This window comes from Convolutriloba macropyga, unplaced genomic scaffold, assembly GCF_964194025.1.
Source record: "Convolutriloba macropyga unplaced genomic scaffold, txConMacr16.3 SCAFFOLD_4390, whole genome shotgun sequence".
Classification (NCBI taxonomy): Eukaryota; Metazoa; Xenacoelomorpha; order Acoela; family Convolutidae; genus Convolutriloba; species Convolutriloba macropyga.
This window is the reverse complement of record NW_027452031.1, coordinates 3,157-21,941: the sequence shown is the minus strand read 5'-3', so window position 1 is coordinate 21,941 and position 18,785 is coordinate 3,157. Positions and strand designations below refer to the sequence as shown.

General features: G+C 35.0%; 1 protein-coding gene across 1 annotated transcript; it reads left to right on the top strand.

Moving 5' to 3' along the window:
• Positions 1-1,196: 1,196 nt before the first annotated feature.
• On the top strand, positions 1,197-17,889 carry LOC142357125 (receptor-type tyrosine-protein phosphatase eta-like; the record flags this gene model as incomplete). Its single annotated transcript, XM_075408812.1, has 12 exons — positions 1,197-1,511; positions 2,101-2,376; positions 3,504-3,818; positions 4,087-4,362; positions 4,669-4,983; positions 6,084-6,362; positions 10,478-10,792; positions 11,332-11,607; positions 14,281-14,595; positions 14,854-15,129; positions 17,123-17,437; positions 17,611-17,889. Coding segments are annotated over 12 exons (3,552 nt in total), but the record flags the coding sequence as incomplete, so codon positions are not given.
• Between the last annotated feature and the right edge of the window lie 896 nt (positions 17,890-18,785).

The window sequence follows — 18,785 nt, the reverse complement described above, 5'->3', positions numbered from 1 at the left end:
CAGATAAAATATTGAGTTGAATAATTTTCAGATAAAGTAATGAAGAACTTTTGGTTGGCATACAAGACTTAAAACTGCGAAAAATTTAGGAAGATCAAATAAGTTTCTGATTGAAGTTTGCTCGATTGAAATGACACGCAAAAATTTTAAAACGCCATAAAATTTTCTGTCAGTAATCTGTTGCTTGGTTTTTTTTCAACTTTGCTTTGCAAAGTCAATTGAGAGAAAAAGTATTTCTGATGATTTTCAGGGATGAATCATCACTGCTTTCGTGTTTTTTCATTTATCTGATCTTCCCTGAAATCAATAATTTTCTTTTTCTCATTAGGTTTTCTCGATGCCAAGAATTAGTTACCGAAAACGTTTTAAGAGAAATTTACATGTACATCCAAAATATTTCTGAAAAAATGATACATCGGCATCTTTTCTTCAACAGAATTAAAGACATTGCGTTCATAAATGACTTTGAATAGCAAGGAAATTTTTTAAGTTGCTTTCTCTACCATATCATTTGCAAAGCAATTTTAAATGTTTTTAATTTTTGAGCAACACACTCAGATAATAGCTCAACATTTTGCCAGCAGCTGATTAACTTAGCGCAGCTTTTGAGCCTTTGTTTGAAAAAATATCAAGTTTCACTGATTTAAATAGATTTCAACAATTGAAATATCGATAAATGTATGAAATTTAAATTGTAATTCTTTTGCTGAATCTTGAAACATTTAAAGAAACTTTTCTATACAGGATGTAGGATTTGGATAAAAAAAATATACGCATGCACAAAAGTTTGCTTCATAGATATTGTAGAAAAAATGAACAGCAGTTAAAACATTTAATAAAAAAAATGAACAGCAGTTAAAACGTTTAATCAGACGCTCAAAGTTCAACTTGACTTTTTACGATAGTATTGTGTCAATATCATTTGTCTCTTCGATTAACTCATTTATAACCTGCATGTGAAATAAAATTCTAGTTTTTTTCAAAGCTTTTTGTCGTTGACTCTCCATATTTGCTACTACAAACATTTCCAAAGATAGCAGGGGAAAATAAAGAAAACTAAAACTATATAGACATTTTGATTGCTTTATCCTAACTCTTATGCCAGTTGATTGAGGCTTGGGCTCAAGGTTGATGTTACCCATGTCCTGATCAAATATGCCTGTTCACTTTTGTTTAATAATTCTATTATATTTCAGTTCCTAATGCACCCCACATTAGTTCACAAAATCAAGCCAGCGTTGCAGTTGTAAGTCAAACATCAATCACACTCATTGGAGGGCTTATCAACTCATCCGACACATACGCTGTGGTTGGACTGTTGGAAAATGGAACAAGGATTGAAAACTTCACTCGGATCCAGTCACAGTCGGCAAATGATAATGTGACATTGTGGAATTTGTTACCTGGGAAAAGTTACACCTTAGAGGTTGTATCTGTTATTGGCACAAGTACGGATTGTGGAGTCGCAAACATAACGGATAGTGGAATATCATTGTTCACTATTTGTACAGGTATTTATCTGAGAGGGTGATCTGAAAAGAGGATCTTGATCTCCCCGTTGATCACCCTTGCTTTATTGTATTTATACGAAAAAGCTAAATATCTCTCTCTCTCTCAAAAAGATGTTTACTTTTTGTGCAGCTACCCGTTTTAGGCTGATATCAAAAATGTAAATACTTAGCATTCGGAAGCAGAGATTTTTCAAAGCAGAGATTTTGGAGTATTAGTTCAACTCATTGTGCGTTTTTCATTAAATTATGTGTTGAATGTGATATGTGATGGTTCATAGTTACAGGGTTTCCTGTAGTTTAGGGAGCGGGGAGTTTACAGTCCCATCGTGTGAGACATTCCATTTTAAAGTGAATGCAAAATCTCAAATGCAAAATGAATGGAGAAAATTTAACATATAACTGCATACAATAAATAAAATAGGAGATTTTCAACTGAAAATCATTTTCTACAGTGTTCTAAAATTGATCTGAAGAAGTATGTCTGCTCAAATATTGCTGTGATTCTTGGTACACGATTAATTACACGATTAATTCGTTGATAAAACACTACAAGAATTTAATTGATTTAACGATCAATTATTTAATTTAGATCCGCCCAATATTGATGCAAGTTTTATACCCAGAAACACTACATCCATTGAGTTCGCATCGATTAACCCCAATGCTGGCTGGGACTTCTTTTCTATCAATTCATGGCCTCGAACTCCCCAAATATTTGTCAATGAACCAGCTGTGAGTCTCCCACTGGATATTTTCGGTCTGGAACCCGGCTCTCAATACGTAATTAACATATCTGCCACGATCAGTACTTTCTGTGATTATGGAACAAATCACCCGTCTTCAGTTGTTGTGAATGCATGCACAGGTAAATCGAAAGTCATGCACAAGTTATAAATAAAAAATTAAAATTCGCATTTCGATCACCAGTGTTAATCTAACTTTTTCGCTTATCTAATTTTAGAAAAATTCTTGTCTCAAACTTAGATCTGCTAAAAAGCATCACAAAAATTTCACTGGATAAATTTCAATAGCTAGCTCTTGTTAAATTCTCCGCAAACCAAAATATTTTATCAATGAAACATCATTTGTGTTGTAATTAGTTAAATGAGATAAAATGAGATTCCTGTGGCTCTTGCTACTTGAAACATTTAGATAGCATTATGAACTTTATTATTATTAATTATTATTATTATTTCTAATTTCAAAAAAATTGCTAGAGAGATCTCGTTGGCTTACTTTTTCAAGCTCTGACTATTCATCTGCCATTTTTTTAAAATGAGGTATTGACAAAAAAGCTGACGTAAAAAAGATCTCCTCACTTTTGAATTAAAAAATTTCTTTGAATTTTCTTTTCATGAACCAACCTTCATCATTTTAAATGATTTAACTTTCGTCTTTAAAAAAACTGTAGAATCAATTTAAAAGAGCATTTTGAATTTGAAAATGAGGGACTGATCTGGTAAAATCTTTTCAGGTTTCTAATGAATTTCAGTTCTGAATGACAAGAGTTTTTTCAAGCTCCTACTATTCATCTGCCATTTTAAAATGAGGTATTGACAAAAAAGCTGACGTAAAAGAGATCTCCTCACTTTTGAATAATAAAAAACTTTCTTTGAATTTTTTTCATGAACCAACCTTCATCATTTTAAATGATTTAACTATCGTCTTTAAAAAAAAACTGTAGAATCAATTTAAGAGCATTTTGAATTTGAAAATGAGGGACTGATCTGGTAAAATCTTTTCAGAATTCTAATGAACTTCAGTTCTGAATGACAAGAACGAGAAATTAACTTAAGAAGACTTGATTTTTTTTCCGAAACAAATATCTATAAACAAATATCTTTGAGTTCTATATAAGTTAAATGTTTTTTTTTGCTTACGATTTCCTCAAACTGAAATATAATAACAGCATCAAGTTTTGTTTTTGAAAAACTATTCTTAGGATATTTTTATTGCTATTTATGTTTTTGTTCTACTGATATTTTCTTTCAGTTCCCGAACGACCATTCCTCAGTCAAAATGAACAACTTGTTGCAGTCAAGATAAATCAAACCTCAATTACAATCATTGGTCTCAGTATCAATTCTTCTGACGCATTCGCTGCAATTGGACTCTGGGAAAACGGGACACGGATTTCCCACTTTTCCCGAATACAGTCCGAGTCGGCTGATGCAAATTTGACAGTTGCGACTCTGTCTCCGGGAAAATGGTACACCGTAGAGCTCGTGTCAGTCTTTGGAACAAGTACAAATTGCGGAGGAGGAACTGTGATCGACAGTGAACTGGTATCTGTCAATATATGTACAGGTAAACAAAATAGTTTAAAGTCATTAAATCTCGCTTTTTTATCATTTTTTTCATTTCTTGCTCAGCAATTCTACAACGTGTTCTAGATCCAAAATTTAAAAATTTAACTTGAAACTTATAATCATTTAAACAATTTAACTTACAATTTTTTTTTTCAAGCTGATTTTCAAGCCATATTGTCTCTGTTTGACATTCTCAGATATTGTATTTTTTTACTATATTGTTAAGTTTTTTTTACCCTTTGATCTGTTGCATTTTTTCTCTTTAGACCCACCAAATATCAAGGCAACTTTGACACAAGCAAACACTACCACAATTGAGCTGTCATCAATTGTTCCTAACACAGGGTGGGAACTTTATTCAGTTGACGCAACTCCCTCGATTCCACAAGCAATTTTCAACGAAACAGTTTCATCTCTACCTCTTCAAATTGCTGGATTGGTTCCCGGATCTCAATACAAATTCAACGTCTCTGCTTTGATTAGCAGAAATTGTGATTATGGAACTAATCACCCATCTGCATCCGATGTAACCATATGCACAAGTAAGTCTTATTATTGCAAGGAAACTAAATATTTGATTTGGAAAGCCACTCCAATGGTCAAATTCAAAAATTTGTGCAATTTGAACAAAAGGTCAAATTTATACAATATGCATACCGTTTTCCTACAGCTCCAATATCTTCAATACAGTTGTTCTCAACTTAATTTGCACGTAATATTTGAAGGCAAAATAAAGTATAATATTGTTTTCACAGTTTTTTGACGTAATACGACAAATTTTGACAAGGTTAAAAAATAATTCATATTCCTCCTCAGATGCTTAGTTATATCCAAAGGAAATTTTTCAGTACCAAACGCACCCTACATAAGTTCACAAGATCAACTGAGTGTTGCCATCGCAAATCGAACATCAATTACTCTCCATGGAATCCTGATCGTTTCGTCTGACACGTATGCTGCGGTCGGAATGTTGGACGAGGGAATGAGGCTTCCCAATTTTACACGGGTTCAGTCAGCGTCTGCCGACAACAATGTAACATTGGACAATTTGGTGCCTGGGAAGCGCTATACAGTGGAGTTGGTGGCCATTATTGGCACAAACACAGATTGCGGAAGTGAAAACATAACAGAGAGTGAAATTAGTAACTTAGCAATCTGCACTGGTCAGTTATTGTCTTCTCTTAACCTCAGTTTTAACAAAGCTGTGATAAATAAAATATTTAGTTCTGCTCATCATAAATGCAACTGAACGCAAAGAAATTGGCCAAAATTAGTTGCCAATTTTCACAAGTACTTTTTGGAGCTAATTTTACAATGAGCACACTGCCTAGTTGGAAACAAAATTTCATCTTGCAAAATCCTACAACTTTTATTCAAGATATTGCGAGAATAACTTTTTCTTGCAAGATTCTTACAAGATCTTGCGAGATTTTTTTGGGAGAATAAAGTGCAGTGCCTCGGGATCTAACAAAAATATTTACAAGATAGAAAGTTTACATAAGTTTAGTGAACTATTTACTGTACAATATTAGTCAACTAAATTTCTAGCGATTTTTTGTCGCAATCTACTTCTCAGTGCTATGAAAATTGGCGGAAAGGACTTATAGAAAAATTTAGCCGACAGTTTATTCCTCTAATTGGTCGATATCACTATATTGGTGGACTCTTTTTTCTCTTGGTGAAAGATAGGGTATGGCGCACCCTACCTTTTACGCAATACGGTTTTAAATTGGCCAATCATAGCTCTAGCGTTAATGTATTCGTTGGTTCTAGCGCTAATTTTGCTGACAGGGAGTTTTGCCGACATGGAGAAAATTAGAAATTTAGCCGATATTTTCTTTCTTATTGGTCAAAGTATATCATAGGTCGGTAAATGACTGGTTTTGCTGGACCATTATTTGTGTGGTCGGGTGGCGCTTCACTCCACCTGTCCTTGAAAAGGGAGCAGATGGTGGGTGCAACCACAGATAAACCTTCGTTACGCTAGTTGGTAAAAATTGTGCCGTTTATTTGTCCGCTTAAGAAATATCGTTTTTCATTAGCCAATCAGATGCTCAGAAAAAATCTATTAGCTCATATTACTTGAATTGTCGATTGAATGCCTCATTTTTGGCCATCGGCTAAAATCCCTGTCTACCAATTTCACGTCCAACCATATTTAAGGTTAGAAAAAAAGCAATCTTATCGTTTATTTGCGAGACATTATAGAAATAATTGAAATTGTAGAAACATCATTCATTGGTTTGCAGTTTGTACTATTTAGATCCTCCTGTCATTGATGCAGTGTTGGTCCCCAAAAACACAACAACCATCGAGTTTGCCTCCATTACTCCCAAAACAGGCTGGGATTATTTTTCAATCACATCAGCTTCAACCCAAAGTTTCAACCAACTTCTTAACGAACCCTCGAAGAGCCTTCCTCTGGATATATCTGGTCTTAACCCTGGTTCACGATACATGTTCAACATCTATGTGACAATCAGCAATGATTGCGACTTTGGAACAAATCAACCCTCTTCTGTTACTGTGATTACATGCACAGGTCTGAAGTTTATGGATATGCAAATATTTTTTGTGGAATCCTGGGTTGAGATTTAATCGGCAAACACAGTAATACTTGAGACAAGAAAAGTCGCCGCAGCAACTCAATTTTCCCAGCTTAGACTGAGCAAAGCTCAAAAATATTTGTTTCAGGAAATCCTCAATATGATCGGAATTAGACATCGCGAAGCCGTATACACGTCCAGTTTTAAACTTCAAAAAATCATGTGAAAACGACAAAAAAAGTCATTGCCTTTCAATATTTAGAAGCAAACAAAAAACTCATACTCTTTCAAAAAAAAATTTCAGGTTGTATTTTCTGATCTAAAATTTGCTGTTTATAACGGTTTGGTTTTCCACAAATGGTCTTTGTTCTTGTTAAAACGAGTTTTCATAAAATATTAGTGATTTTTGAATATTCGTCCATTTTTGTAGGCGAGAAATTGCTACAAACTCATCTGATACAATATTAAAAGAAATTTAATTTTGATGGAAAATAACAACGAATTCTCTCATGTCAAACCGGATATACCGACCCTTTTTTTCTGATCATACCAACAAATTCGTAAGTTCAAAAATATAAGTCAACTATTTGTTATTTCCATTACAGAACCTACCCAATATCACCAACATAGCCGAATAGCACGAAAAACTGAAATACAAAACATTTCCGGGGTAAAAATTGTTTAGTTCTCTCAACTATAGGGGGAGCTCTTCACAACTTGTTTCTTCATCACATCCTTCTGATCATTTTTTTCTCAGTGCCCAAAATTAGAGAAATCTGATCCGCTGTGCATGCCCCAAGTCAAAGTTCGATTAATAACCCTCATGTTAGTTTGAATCATAAGTCTACTTGTTTAGTTTCATACCTCGCTAGAAAAATCATAAATTAAATAGTTCATTTTCAGCTAATATTTTGAGATATACTACCGACACTTCGATTTCTAATTATGGCCCTTAGATTCCTAAACCCTCTTTTGGGTAATTTCTATATTTTTGTTCAGTTGCGTTCCTTTCAATTTCGAAACAAAATGGCAGATAATTCAAATTAATTGTGACAGCTAAGCGAAAGGTTTAGGTCTTATGAAAAAAGAGTCAAATTAACAGCGAAAGACGATAATATTAACATTTCTAAAACTTCCTACTTTTTTCTTAGGTTCCTTTTCCCTAGACTTCTTGTTACGCTTAAGATACTTCAGAAACATCGAAATAATTTGGAGAGAATATTTTAATATTTTAAGGATTTCAAAGTTCTGCTAATTTTATCGGTAGACCTAGCTAAACTATCAGTTTTGGCGGCCGAACGCAATTGGAATTTAAAAAAAAAACTATCAAATATTCAATTTTTAGCATGTTTATTTTTTTTATCTAATCATAGTCGAAAAGGTCTGCATTGTCGCATGTTTTAAGTCCTTGTCTCGGAAGTTAGTATTGCAACATCGTAGAATCATAGTCTCAAAGAATGGAAACACTGTCAACAATGCACACTGTCAAACTATTGCGCACTTATTCGCACAAATACTTGCAGATTCGAATCGTACATCACATGTTTTCTGGATAGTATTCTTTCCAAGGCGTGCGTTTTTTCGAACGTACGCCATGACAATGCCCTGGCCCTCGACTCGAAAATAGGGGGGCTTTGTGGCGTCTTGTCGTCTTTAGATTACTTGGGTTCAAAACTTGGGCTTGTTAAAATTACCTTTATTTCATGGCTTCAGCACGACACGTGCGCTTTGTTCAATCGTATATTTTTGGGCTTATGAATCAATTTCACAGGAATCAAAGTTTTTGGCCGCAAAATATGGTATGTCAGAATCATATGAATTATCGATGTCTATAACACGCCCCCCCCCCATTTCGGTCTGGACATATCGAATTTCGGCGTGGCACCTCAAACTGGGTACATATCGGTTACAAATTTTGCTGTGTCGGAGTAAAATTTCAGTATACAATGCTGAAAGTTGACATAAAACACTCAATTAAAGACCATTTTGTAGATAAACTGAAAAACAAAACCCTTTTGATGATTTTGTTGAGATCGTCTAACATACACCTGGAAATGTCTCCTCTTAAATTTCTCTCCAAGTTAATTTTATCGTTCAAGCTGTATCTTAAAATCATACTTTTGAACCAATAAACGCGAATTACTGATTTTGTTGAACTTGAAATGAACACGTTTTTATAATATCATATCAAATCGCGAGTAAAAAAGAGATACGAGGGCAAAAAAAATTGTAAGGAGTATGAAAGATTGCAAACGGAGCCGTCTGCGACATAGATTCCTTTCAAATTTTCACAAGCTAAATTATGAAGTTAGCGCTTCAGTGCAGAATTTACTTGCAAATTTGATTTCATGGTGGATATTTCTAATATCCAAAGTTTGCAAACAGTTGAGAAATTACTGTTTTCACAAAAAGTGGGTTTCTTTTTCATCTTATAAAACCGCTCACACTGATTATAAGTTTTACGCAAACCATTCTAGCAAATATAAAAAATAGTTATTAAAGGTCTGATTACCATATTTGTAATGTCTTTTGCTGAAATTATCTCCACCTTAAGTTTAAATTTAATTTTCTGAAAAAACAGAAAATTATTATTTTATTGATTAATTTTTTTGTTATTATTTAATTAAATCAAGCGTGCGAAATTTCTCGTGTTTTAAATAAAAAAAAACTCCATTGTAACCGTGAATGACCAATAAAAACTTTAGAAAAACTTCAAAATCTTTAACCGTATGGTACTGTTTTGCAATTATGAGAAATCCGCAGATCAACAAAACTAGAAGTAAAGGTTATTTTTTGAGCAAACTTCACAACTTAAGTCTACGATGAACAAAAATTTTAAATTAAACTAGAGAAAAAAAAGTATCAAATATTCAATTTTTAGCATGTTTATTTTTTTAATCTAATCATAGTCGAAAAGGTCTGCATTGTCGCATGTTTTAAGTCCTTGTCTCGGAAGTTAATTTTGCAACATCGTCGAATCATAGTTTTAAAGAATGGAAACACTTAAAGAATTAAATTCAATTACATTCATAAAAGAATTTAATCTAATTTTACAAGCACGTTAAACAGTTCAAAAACTGCTCAGAGATCATTGAGCATGGCACTATCTCTTTATTCAAAATCTTATCGCAAAGGAATACAATCTTTCCTTGTCCTTTTTTCGTTTGATCTTGATCTCGTAAATAAAATACAATGATCTATTTTTTAAATGAATCAGACTGGAAATTTACTGCACAGTGGTAAACTTAATTTTCGATTTTTCAAAAGTGGAGAAGTTTGATGGTAATTCTGGTTTTTTGGAGGTTCCTTGTTCTGATATTTTGCCGACGTGAAAGCACATTAAATTCATCCTTTGCTTCGTTTCCAATCCCACGTAATATTTCACGTCAGCATTTTCTCATTGTTTCCCATCCATTTTTTAGTTTGTCTCACTATTTTTCAATCAGTTTTTTTTCCATGTTTGCCAGATAATCAGAATTTTTTGTAGAAATTGACCAGAAATTTTAAGAGAAATTTTACCAAGCCATTTTTGGGCCCTCCAACACTCCTATGATGTTATGTTTGCTGTCTAGTATTCTCCTTAATCCCATTGGTTCAAAAATAAATTTTCAAAAATTTAGTTGGGAACATAAAATGCAATTGTAAATGCTCGATCCGCAGTTGCTTCGAATCTTCATTGTTTTTGCAAGTTTAATGAAGATCTGATAATTAATCAGCCTCGGTGTTTTAGTACTCTGATATAGCGATAGCAATTGATTATTATCTGAAAAAATGGAACAATTGATCGCGTTCAGAAAAAGTGCGAATAAGCTAAACTCATCAATCTAAAAAACTTGTAGTCATAGAAAATCCAAAATACCTTGCTTGAGTTCACAATTGCCTTATTCGAATGAATATATATTTTACTGGTAATCAGGTATGGATCAAATAGTATTTCATGATTCTCATGCAAGGATTGTTTAATACAAAAAGATACCCTATGACTTTTATTGTATCGAATACATGATCCAAGCAAGACAGCAAATAAGGTGTCAGCCCATAATAGTACATGTTTCCATTTTGTTTTTTTTCTGTGACACTGTTGCCGCGTTTTTAATTCATTTTTTTTAAGTACCAAACGCTCCCGAAGTCAGTTCACGAGATCATTTGAATATCGCAATTGTCAGTCGAACATCAATTACTCTTATTGGAAGCTTGATCAGCAGCTCTGACACGTACGCTGTGGTTGGATTATGGGAGAACGGCACCAAGTTAGCTCACTTCACCAGAATCCAATCAGCTGCAGCTAATGACAATGTGACTATTACCAATTTGATGCCTGGGAAAAGCTATACAGTGGAGTTGGTGTCTGTTATTGGCACAAGCACAGATTGTGGAAAAGAAAACACAACAGATAGTGAAATAACCAAGTTAACAATTTGCACAGGTGCCCAATTTTTTATTGTATTTTTTGAAGAATGCGTTCTAATTGTTTGCATATTGTGCGCGATGTCAATTTTTGGTCGTTCATGTATATATTACAATTGCATGGATGGTTTCTTGTTTGATTTTTATGTCTGCAACAAAATCAGTTACCAAATTTATCGTCAACAAAAATGTTTTCTTCATTCCGAAGAAATAGTTCTGAATTCGATCATTAAGTTCTTTTTAATTTCAATTTTGTGCGTCGAAAAGGCAGCGCCCAGTAAAACGAAACATGATGTTTTTCCAGATTATTGGAGAACTTTATTTATTTGAGAAAATTGGACATGCCTTACTGCAACATAGTCGGCTTTTCGATTACAATAAATGTTTACATGTCTGGAAAAATCTTGAATCACTGGCAGATTGAACATTAGATCAGGCAAATCCGGACTCTTTTTTTTACTTTTTGACTCAAAACCTTATCAATGATATTATTGTTTCTTGTCTGGTTCATTCACTAAATTCACATTTTCACTTATTTTCAGTTTTATTTCTCTTCAGATCCTGGCACAATTTATGCTCTTTTCGTTCAACACAACACTACAACAATTGAGCTTACGTCAATTAGACCCATCACAGGCTGGGACTTCTTTTCGATTGATTCAGCACCTAATATTCAGCAATCTTTTGTGAATGAAACAGCCCTCAGTTTGCCACTGAGCATCTATGGTCTGATTCCTGGATCGCAGTATATATTCGACATCTCTGTAGCAATCAGCTCTTCTTGTGACTACGGAACAAATCACCCATCATCGGTTTCTGTCAATTCATGCACAGGTAGAAATTTACAATTAATTAATTGCCGCGAAGCGATAGCGGCTATTATTGAGGACATCGTGGTTTTTACGACTTGAAGAGGAGTATTGAGATTCTATAGGTTTTTACGACTCGAAGTGGAGTATAGAGATTCTACAGGTTTTTTTAGCAGAAAGCAAGATTGTTCATGACTTGAATTTTGACTTCTTTCTGTTCGAGCGTTCGAGCATTTACCTCCGTTTTTGATTGTTGACTTCTGTTTTCGAACATTGGATCTTAACAGTAGCTTCATTTGTAATGTATACTAATTAGGAACTGCTGGTGATGTTCAAGGTGAACAGGTCATTTTGAGATTTTTGTTCCTATATAAGTCAACCCTAATTATCTAAACTACACCGCACAACCCCCCACCACCTATCTAACCCCTACCACCAACACCTACCTACCCCCCCCCCAGCGCCCCCAACTTACCCCCACCTACCCCTACCCCCTCCCTTCACCTGGCTACCCCACCTACAAATTACCCCAGCACTACCCACCTCCGCAATCTATCTACCCGCCCACTCGCCTACTTACCCCCCCCCCCAACACCACCAACTACCTAACCCCCTCCCCCCACCACCTACCTACCCCCCGCCCCAACTTATCCCCCCACCTAACACTAACCCCCAAACTACCCCCTCCCTTCACCTAACTACCGCCACCTACCCCCCCCCCCCCCAACTACCCCAGCACTACCCACCTCACCAACCTACCTAGCCACCCACCCCACTAGCTCCCCCCCCCGCAGCTAAAAAATTTTCAGCATTTTTAAAACACTTTAATCTGGTTTGTTGGGCTACTTTTGTTTTTTTTTCTCTTGTCTACTTTGATGCTCTGATTTCGGTACGGCTAGGTTAGAGATTATAATGCACAACGATTCGATTCGTTACCGGCTATGTTTTTTTAATTCGTCGTCTCCGTCGATGATTCTTACGACCTGACTTCTTGGAATTGACTTTTTCATTGACTTCAGTGACCCCTACTGATTTGCATTTCAATTTTGCGTATGTGAAGTCATTTCTGCTTATAGGTCAACTGCGTGACTTAACTCACTCAAATAATGACTTCTGAACTCACTTATGCAAATTTAAATTTTATGCACATTTAGTTGTTAATTGTGTGCATCTAAGGAGTGCCAAGCATATATGCCCTAATTCTTGATTATTAGTCTTGAGTTTTGATTTCGAATATCAATTTTGAAAAAGATCTTATAGGGTTTTTTCTTTATAGACGGTTTGTGTCATAAAATTGACAGTCCGAATATAACCCAATGAGTCTAGGGGTCTATTAAAGGACTGATGGTTGATCTGTCTATCTTATTCCTTTATTTGTTTCAATTCATGGAGGGCCACAAGCGTATATCGCGGCCATTTTCCGGCAATTGCCGGCTATGACGAATCACCCATCATTGGTTACTGTCAACTCATGCACAGGTAGAGATTTACAATGAATTTCAAATTGTCACAAAAAAATTCTAACAACTTCCCCAGAAAACTCAACAAACTCAAATTAAAACCTAATAAGGAATTACAGGCTTCGTAATCAAAGTATTTAATAGCTTGATTGAAATGTTAGTCAATTTTTAAGTTTTTGTAATTTTTTGTTGTATAAATTTCTAGCGAAATATATATTTTTAAAGAAATAATGAAATTAAAACATAATCAGAAAAAAATTAACAGTTTTAGGGGGCTAGTGGTCTTCTCAAAATACTTTGCCTTGCCAATAATAATAGTAAATAAAATCAACTGTTTTTTCCTAAATGACCGATCGACGATGCGAAAACTTTCAACAAAAATAATTAAAGTGGATCACAGTCTTATTAAGAATTTGTCTGCAGTTTTCCAAATTTTCCCTGCATGCGATTATGCAAACTTGGCGTAAAAAAATCCTACTGGTGAAAAATCATAGCAAATTGTAAAATACAAATTTAAGTACTGCGCGAAACAACAAAATGATGGATTAAAAACTGACTCCCAGTTGACTCAGAAAACAGAACGTTGAACAAAAGTTTTTTTTTCTGAATGAATTTGTTTTGTTTCTTTTATGGCTTGCATTATTACAGGTAGGAAGGTTTAATTTCATCCGTTTGTAAGATACTTAATGGTCAATTTTTTAACGAACTTCTCAGTTGAGAATTGCCTTAAGAGAAGGCCTTTAAAAGAATACTTCAGTTGCGCTTCTCGAAATAGTGCCTGATAATGGAAACAAAACATATTTTCGCTGTAATACGATTTAAAATGGGATCATCAGACCGTAAATATAATGAGCGAATATAATGAGTAAATATAATGAAAGAATATGATGAGTTGATAATGGGAGAAAAACATATTTTTTCTTTAATGCGATTAAAAATGGGATCATCGGACAGTCTGATTATGAAGTTTATCAAATTTTCTGTATGTTTGGTCCTCGAACGAAAAAAGATTGTCAGTATTTTTGATATTCTTTTTTCAGTTTCTGAAGACAGTGTTTCTTGTAAAAAGAAATATTTTTTTGCATATTGTACCTAAATTTTGTTCTTATTTGGACCTCCAGCAGTTTTTCAAGGTAGACATTTTTCTCAAATTTTCTTGTATTTACATAGACACTATTAATTTAAATCTGAAAAAAAATTGAGGCATCAGTAATTGAGTAGTTCAAACGAATTTTTAGTCTCTAACGTACCCTACATCAGCCCTGAAAATTCACTTAGAGCAGTTTCTGTAAACCAAAACTCCATCTCTCTCATTGGAAGCATGATCAGTTCCACTGACACTTATGCTGTCGTTGGATTGCTAAAAGATGGAGTGAGGATTTCCCAGTTTACACGGATCCAGTCGGAAGGGAATGATGACAATGTGACGTTAGGAAATTTGGCAGCTGGAAGTATTTACACAGTGGAGTTGGTGTCTGTTATTGGCACGAATACGAATTGTGGAGAATCAAATTCAACTGATAGTGCAATAGTACCTCTTGAAATTTGCACCGGTAAATGAAAACTACTTTCTTGAACTTCTAATTTCATTTTTTTTTGTCCATGAAACTTAATTAATGGCATAGCAAGGAATGTATATATTATTTTGAGCTGTCGCTTATTGACTCTATATGATAAAGTTTGTGCCTGAAGATAAAATTCAGCTCTTTTTTGAAAACCAATTTAAAAAAATGGAAAAACTAACGTACATTTATCAAACGCATAAAAAATGCTTCAGTAAAATTATTGATAGTCATTCTTTCTCAATATAGATCCTCCGGAAATTGAAGCAACGCTGGAACAGTGGAATACTACATCAATTGAACTGAAGTCAATCAACCCAAATTCAGGATGGGACTTCTTTTCAATCAATATCACCTATCCTTTTTCGCGAAGTATTCACAGGTTGACAAAGTCAGACCTCCCCTTGAAAATCTCAGAGTTGATACCTGGTTCGCAATATACATTTGACGTGTCTGTTGAGATTAATACCCACTGTAATTTTGGAGAAAACCAACCTTCTTCAGTTAACGTAACGGTTTGCACAGGTAAATAGAATCTTACCCAAGCTGTAATTTGACACAATAAAATTGAAAAAGAATGATTTTGACCGTCGTTTTGTAAAACTCAAGATAGGGCCTATTTCCATCCTGGAGATGGGTGTTTTGTAGGAGATATAACCGTTTGTGACCATTTTTGGATCCAAGTTCTGACAATTTCTGAAAAGTCTGCCACTAAGTTGGTCTAAACGGAAAAACTCTTGGTGAAGTTGTTACTGACTTTACCCATAAATTTCCCTGTAGTTATTTTTAGTTATTGTTAATGATTTGTGTTGCTAACCTTAAATGCAGAGAAAACAAATGGAATGTGTCGTATGATATTTCAAACTCTTCTATTTATCTTTTAAAAAATCTCAATTATTACTAGTTTGAGACATTGTCGACGTTTTGACATTGTTGACGTCAAAGTTTTAATATGAGACTGAAAAGCTGAGGTTTTTGAAAAATTAGAATTAAAATATGCATTTTGGACGAGATGCTTGTGAATCGGCCCTAGTCAAAATGGCGGAGGTACCAGAAGCTAGAGTTTTTTTTTCGCTGGCCAAACAAATGCTGCATGCTTTAAATTTTAACGGAAATTTGCTCTAAATTTGAAAAGACGAAACAAAGAAAATACCTATTTTTTTCTGGGAACCGATCTCACGTTCGGTTTAATGGAGTCATAGCAAATACCACGGGCGGCTGAAGCATGGTCGCGACACGCGAGGCATGGTCACAAGCGGTATAATATGTAATCTAAAAATAGGCTATGTCCATTTTAGACTAATTGAACGCACTATGTTACAGTGTTTAAAATTTCTCAACCAGTCAGATTCTTTAAACATTCTGTATTTGGTACATCTATTTATTGAAACGTCGCCTTGTTGAGCTCAGAAACACATGTATGTGTAGTAAAATTCGATGGAAAATTTTATCACCGAAAGTTATTTGTTTTTTGAGATAGCACAAGGGAAAAGTGGTGGAATCAATAGCAAAATTAAAAATTAAACGAACTATGTCACATACTTACTCCGATGCATCCGATTATTGTATCTTTTAAGAATTTTGAAACTATCGACAGTTTATAAAGCTTCATTTTGAACTTTTTGTGTGACGAAATATGACAAAGGTCCAAGAAAATTTTTTTTTTATATTTCCATTTTGCTTCGGCACGCTGTTATATCAAGGACCAGTAATTTGGTGCAAGCTTAGGTGACTATCAGTTATAGGGCAATCTTTTTTAATCTCTTGTTGTACCAATTCAAGGACCTCCGTAGCTCTCTTACTCCAAAAGGCCAGTTGTGTTTTTTTTGTCACACAAATGTCCTGCCCTGACCGTTGGGTGCTGAAATATTTGAAAAAAAAAACTACTAAACAGATTTGCGCCGCAAAGAAATTGTGGGACACTTTGCTACAGCCCCATTTTGCTTCTAGTTAAGATTCTTTATCTTAACCCTAAAGTGTCCTGGATTTAAAATTGTTGTTCTGAACACCTTTGAACTTTTTAGAAAAAATTAACACCTTCAAACTTCCAAAAAGCAACAAAGTGTTTTTTTTAATCTTCTAGGACATCTAGTGATTCCAAGTGTTTTAAAACTAATCAGGTGAAAACTTAATTTGTTTTGTTCCGAAATTTTGCTGACGATAAAATTTGTCTCGGCTGTTGGGTTTTAAGATATCAAAGAGAAACCAGACATCAATTAGGAAATAGATTTCAATCAAAATTATACTACAAAAATTTTTTCTCAAAGTAAAAATGTTCATGATTGGCTCCGAAACTCTGCAATCTATCTAATTAACTACTCAATATCTAAGTTTCGTACAACAGATCTTAGCCTCAGTGTTTTAAAGTCATGGTTAAAGCCATTTCCACTCTTAAATCTATAGATATGGTACCCAACAGTTCATTCGATTTGTGATGACTTACAAGTAATTCTAGGAAGGCTTTTTTCCGAGACAGAATAACTGAGCAAGAAAACAAATAAAATCCATTCGTTTTCAGCTCCCCACACGCCATACATCGCACCAAAACATCAACTTAATGCTGCCATTGTAGATCAGACTTCGATTACTCTTATTGGAAATATGATCAATTCTTCGGACACATTTGCTGTTGTTGGGCTACTTAAGGATGGAGTGAGGTTTTCCCAGTTTGTAAGGATCCAATCAGAGTCGGCTGATGATAATGTGACATTGGAGAATTTGGAACCTGGGATTAGTTACACTGTAGAGATTGTGGCTGTTATTGGAACAAGTACAAACTGCGGTGAAGCAATCTCTATTGATAGTGAAATTGCAACATTTAACATATGTACAGGTGAATATTAAAATTTTATTTTTTTTAATTTAAAATTTGAGTTCCGACTCAAATATCGGTACTTCAACATTGATTAATGAAAATGTGTGTTGCAAGTGTAGAGATCTCATTTTTTTTTCAATTCTGTAACTAGATGGTTGCTTTCAGTCTTCACAACTAGTTTGTTATTTTAGACCCTCCACACATTGAAGCAACTCTTGTTCGGAAGAACACTACGACAATTGAACTTTTGTCAATTTCCCCCACAACAGGGTGGGACTACTTTTCTGTTCACACATCTCCGTCAGATCAACCACAAGATAATTTCAACAATTCGGCTTCAACTCTTCCCCTAATAATTTCTGGAATGGCCCCTGGCTCTCAATACAAGTTCAACGTGTCAGTTTCGAGGACTAACCAGTGCGAAATTGGAACCAATCAACAGTCGCAAGTGATCGTTACTTCATGTACAGGTAGGTATATATGTCATGGTGCCCGGGTCGAATGTCCTCCCTAAAATCCTCCCATTTTGTTGTAAGAGTGGGGGGGGGGTAATTTGTCTATGGGGCGGTAAATTGATGTAATAGTGTGGGGGTAATTTGTTCAGAGGGGGTAAAATGATATAAGAGTTGAGCTTCCAAGGGGGGTAAAATGGTGTAACAATAAGGGGTCATTTGTTCAGAGTGGGGTAAAATGAGGTAAGAGCTTGGCTGCCAAGGGGGCTAAAATGGTGTAAGAGTGAGGGGGTAATTTTTTCAAAGGTGGTAAGATGATTTAAGAGTTAAGTTGCCGAGGGGGTAAATTGGAGTAAGAGTGAGGGGGTAGTTTGTTCAGAGGGGGTAAAGTGAGGTAAAAATTGAGCTGCCTAGGGTGGTTAAATGGTGGAAGAGTGAGGGGGTAGTTTGTTCAAAAGGGTTAAAATGAATTAAGAATTGAGCTGCCAAGGTGTGTAAAATTGTTTAAGAGTGAGTGGGTACTTGTTTAGAGGGGGTAAAATGATGTAAGAATTGAGCTGCCAAGGGGGATAAAATGGTGTAAGAATGAGGGTGTAATTTGTTCAGATGTGGTAAAATGATGTAAGAGTTGTGCTGCCAAGGAGGGGAAAATGGTGTAAGAGTGAGGAGGTACTTTGTTCAGAGGGTGTAACATTAGGTAACAGTTTAGCTGCCAAGGGGAGTAAAGAGGTGTAAGAGTTGGGGTTAATGTGTTCAGAGGGGGTAAATTGACGTAAGAATTGAGCTGTCAAGGGGGATAAAATGGTGTAAGAAAGAGGAGGTAATTTGCTCAGATGTGGTAAAATGATGTAAGAGCTGGGCCGCCGAGGGGGCTAAAATGGTGTGAGAGTGAGGGGGTACATTGTTAAGAGGGG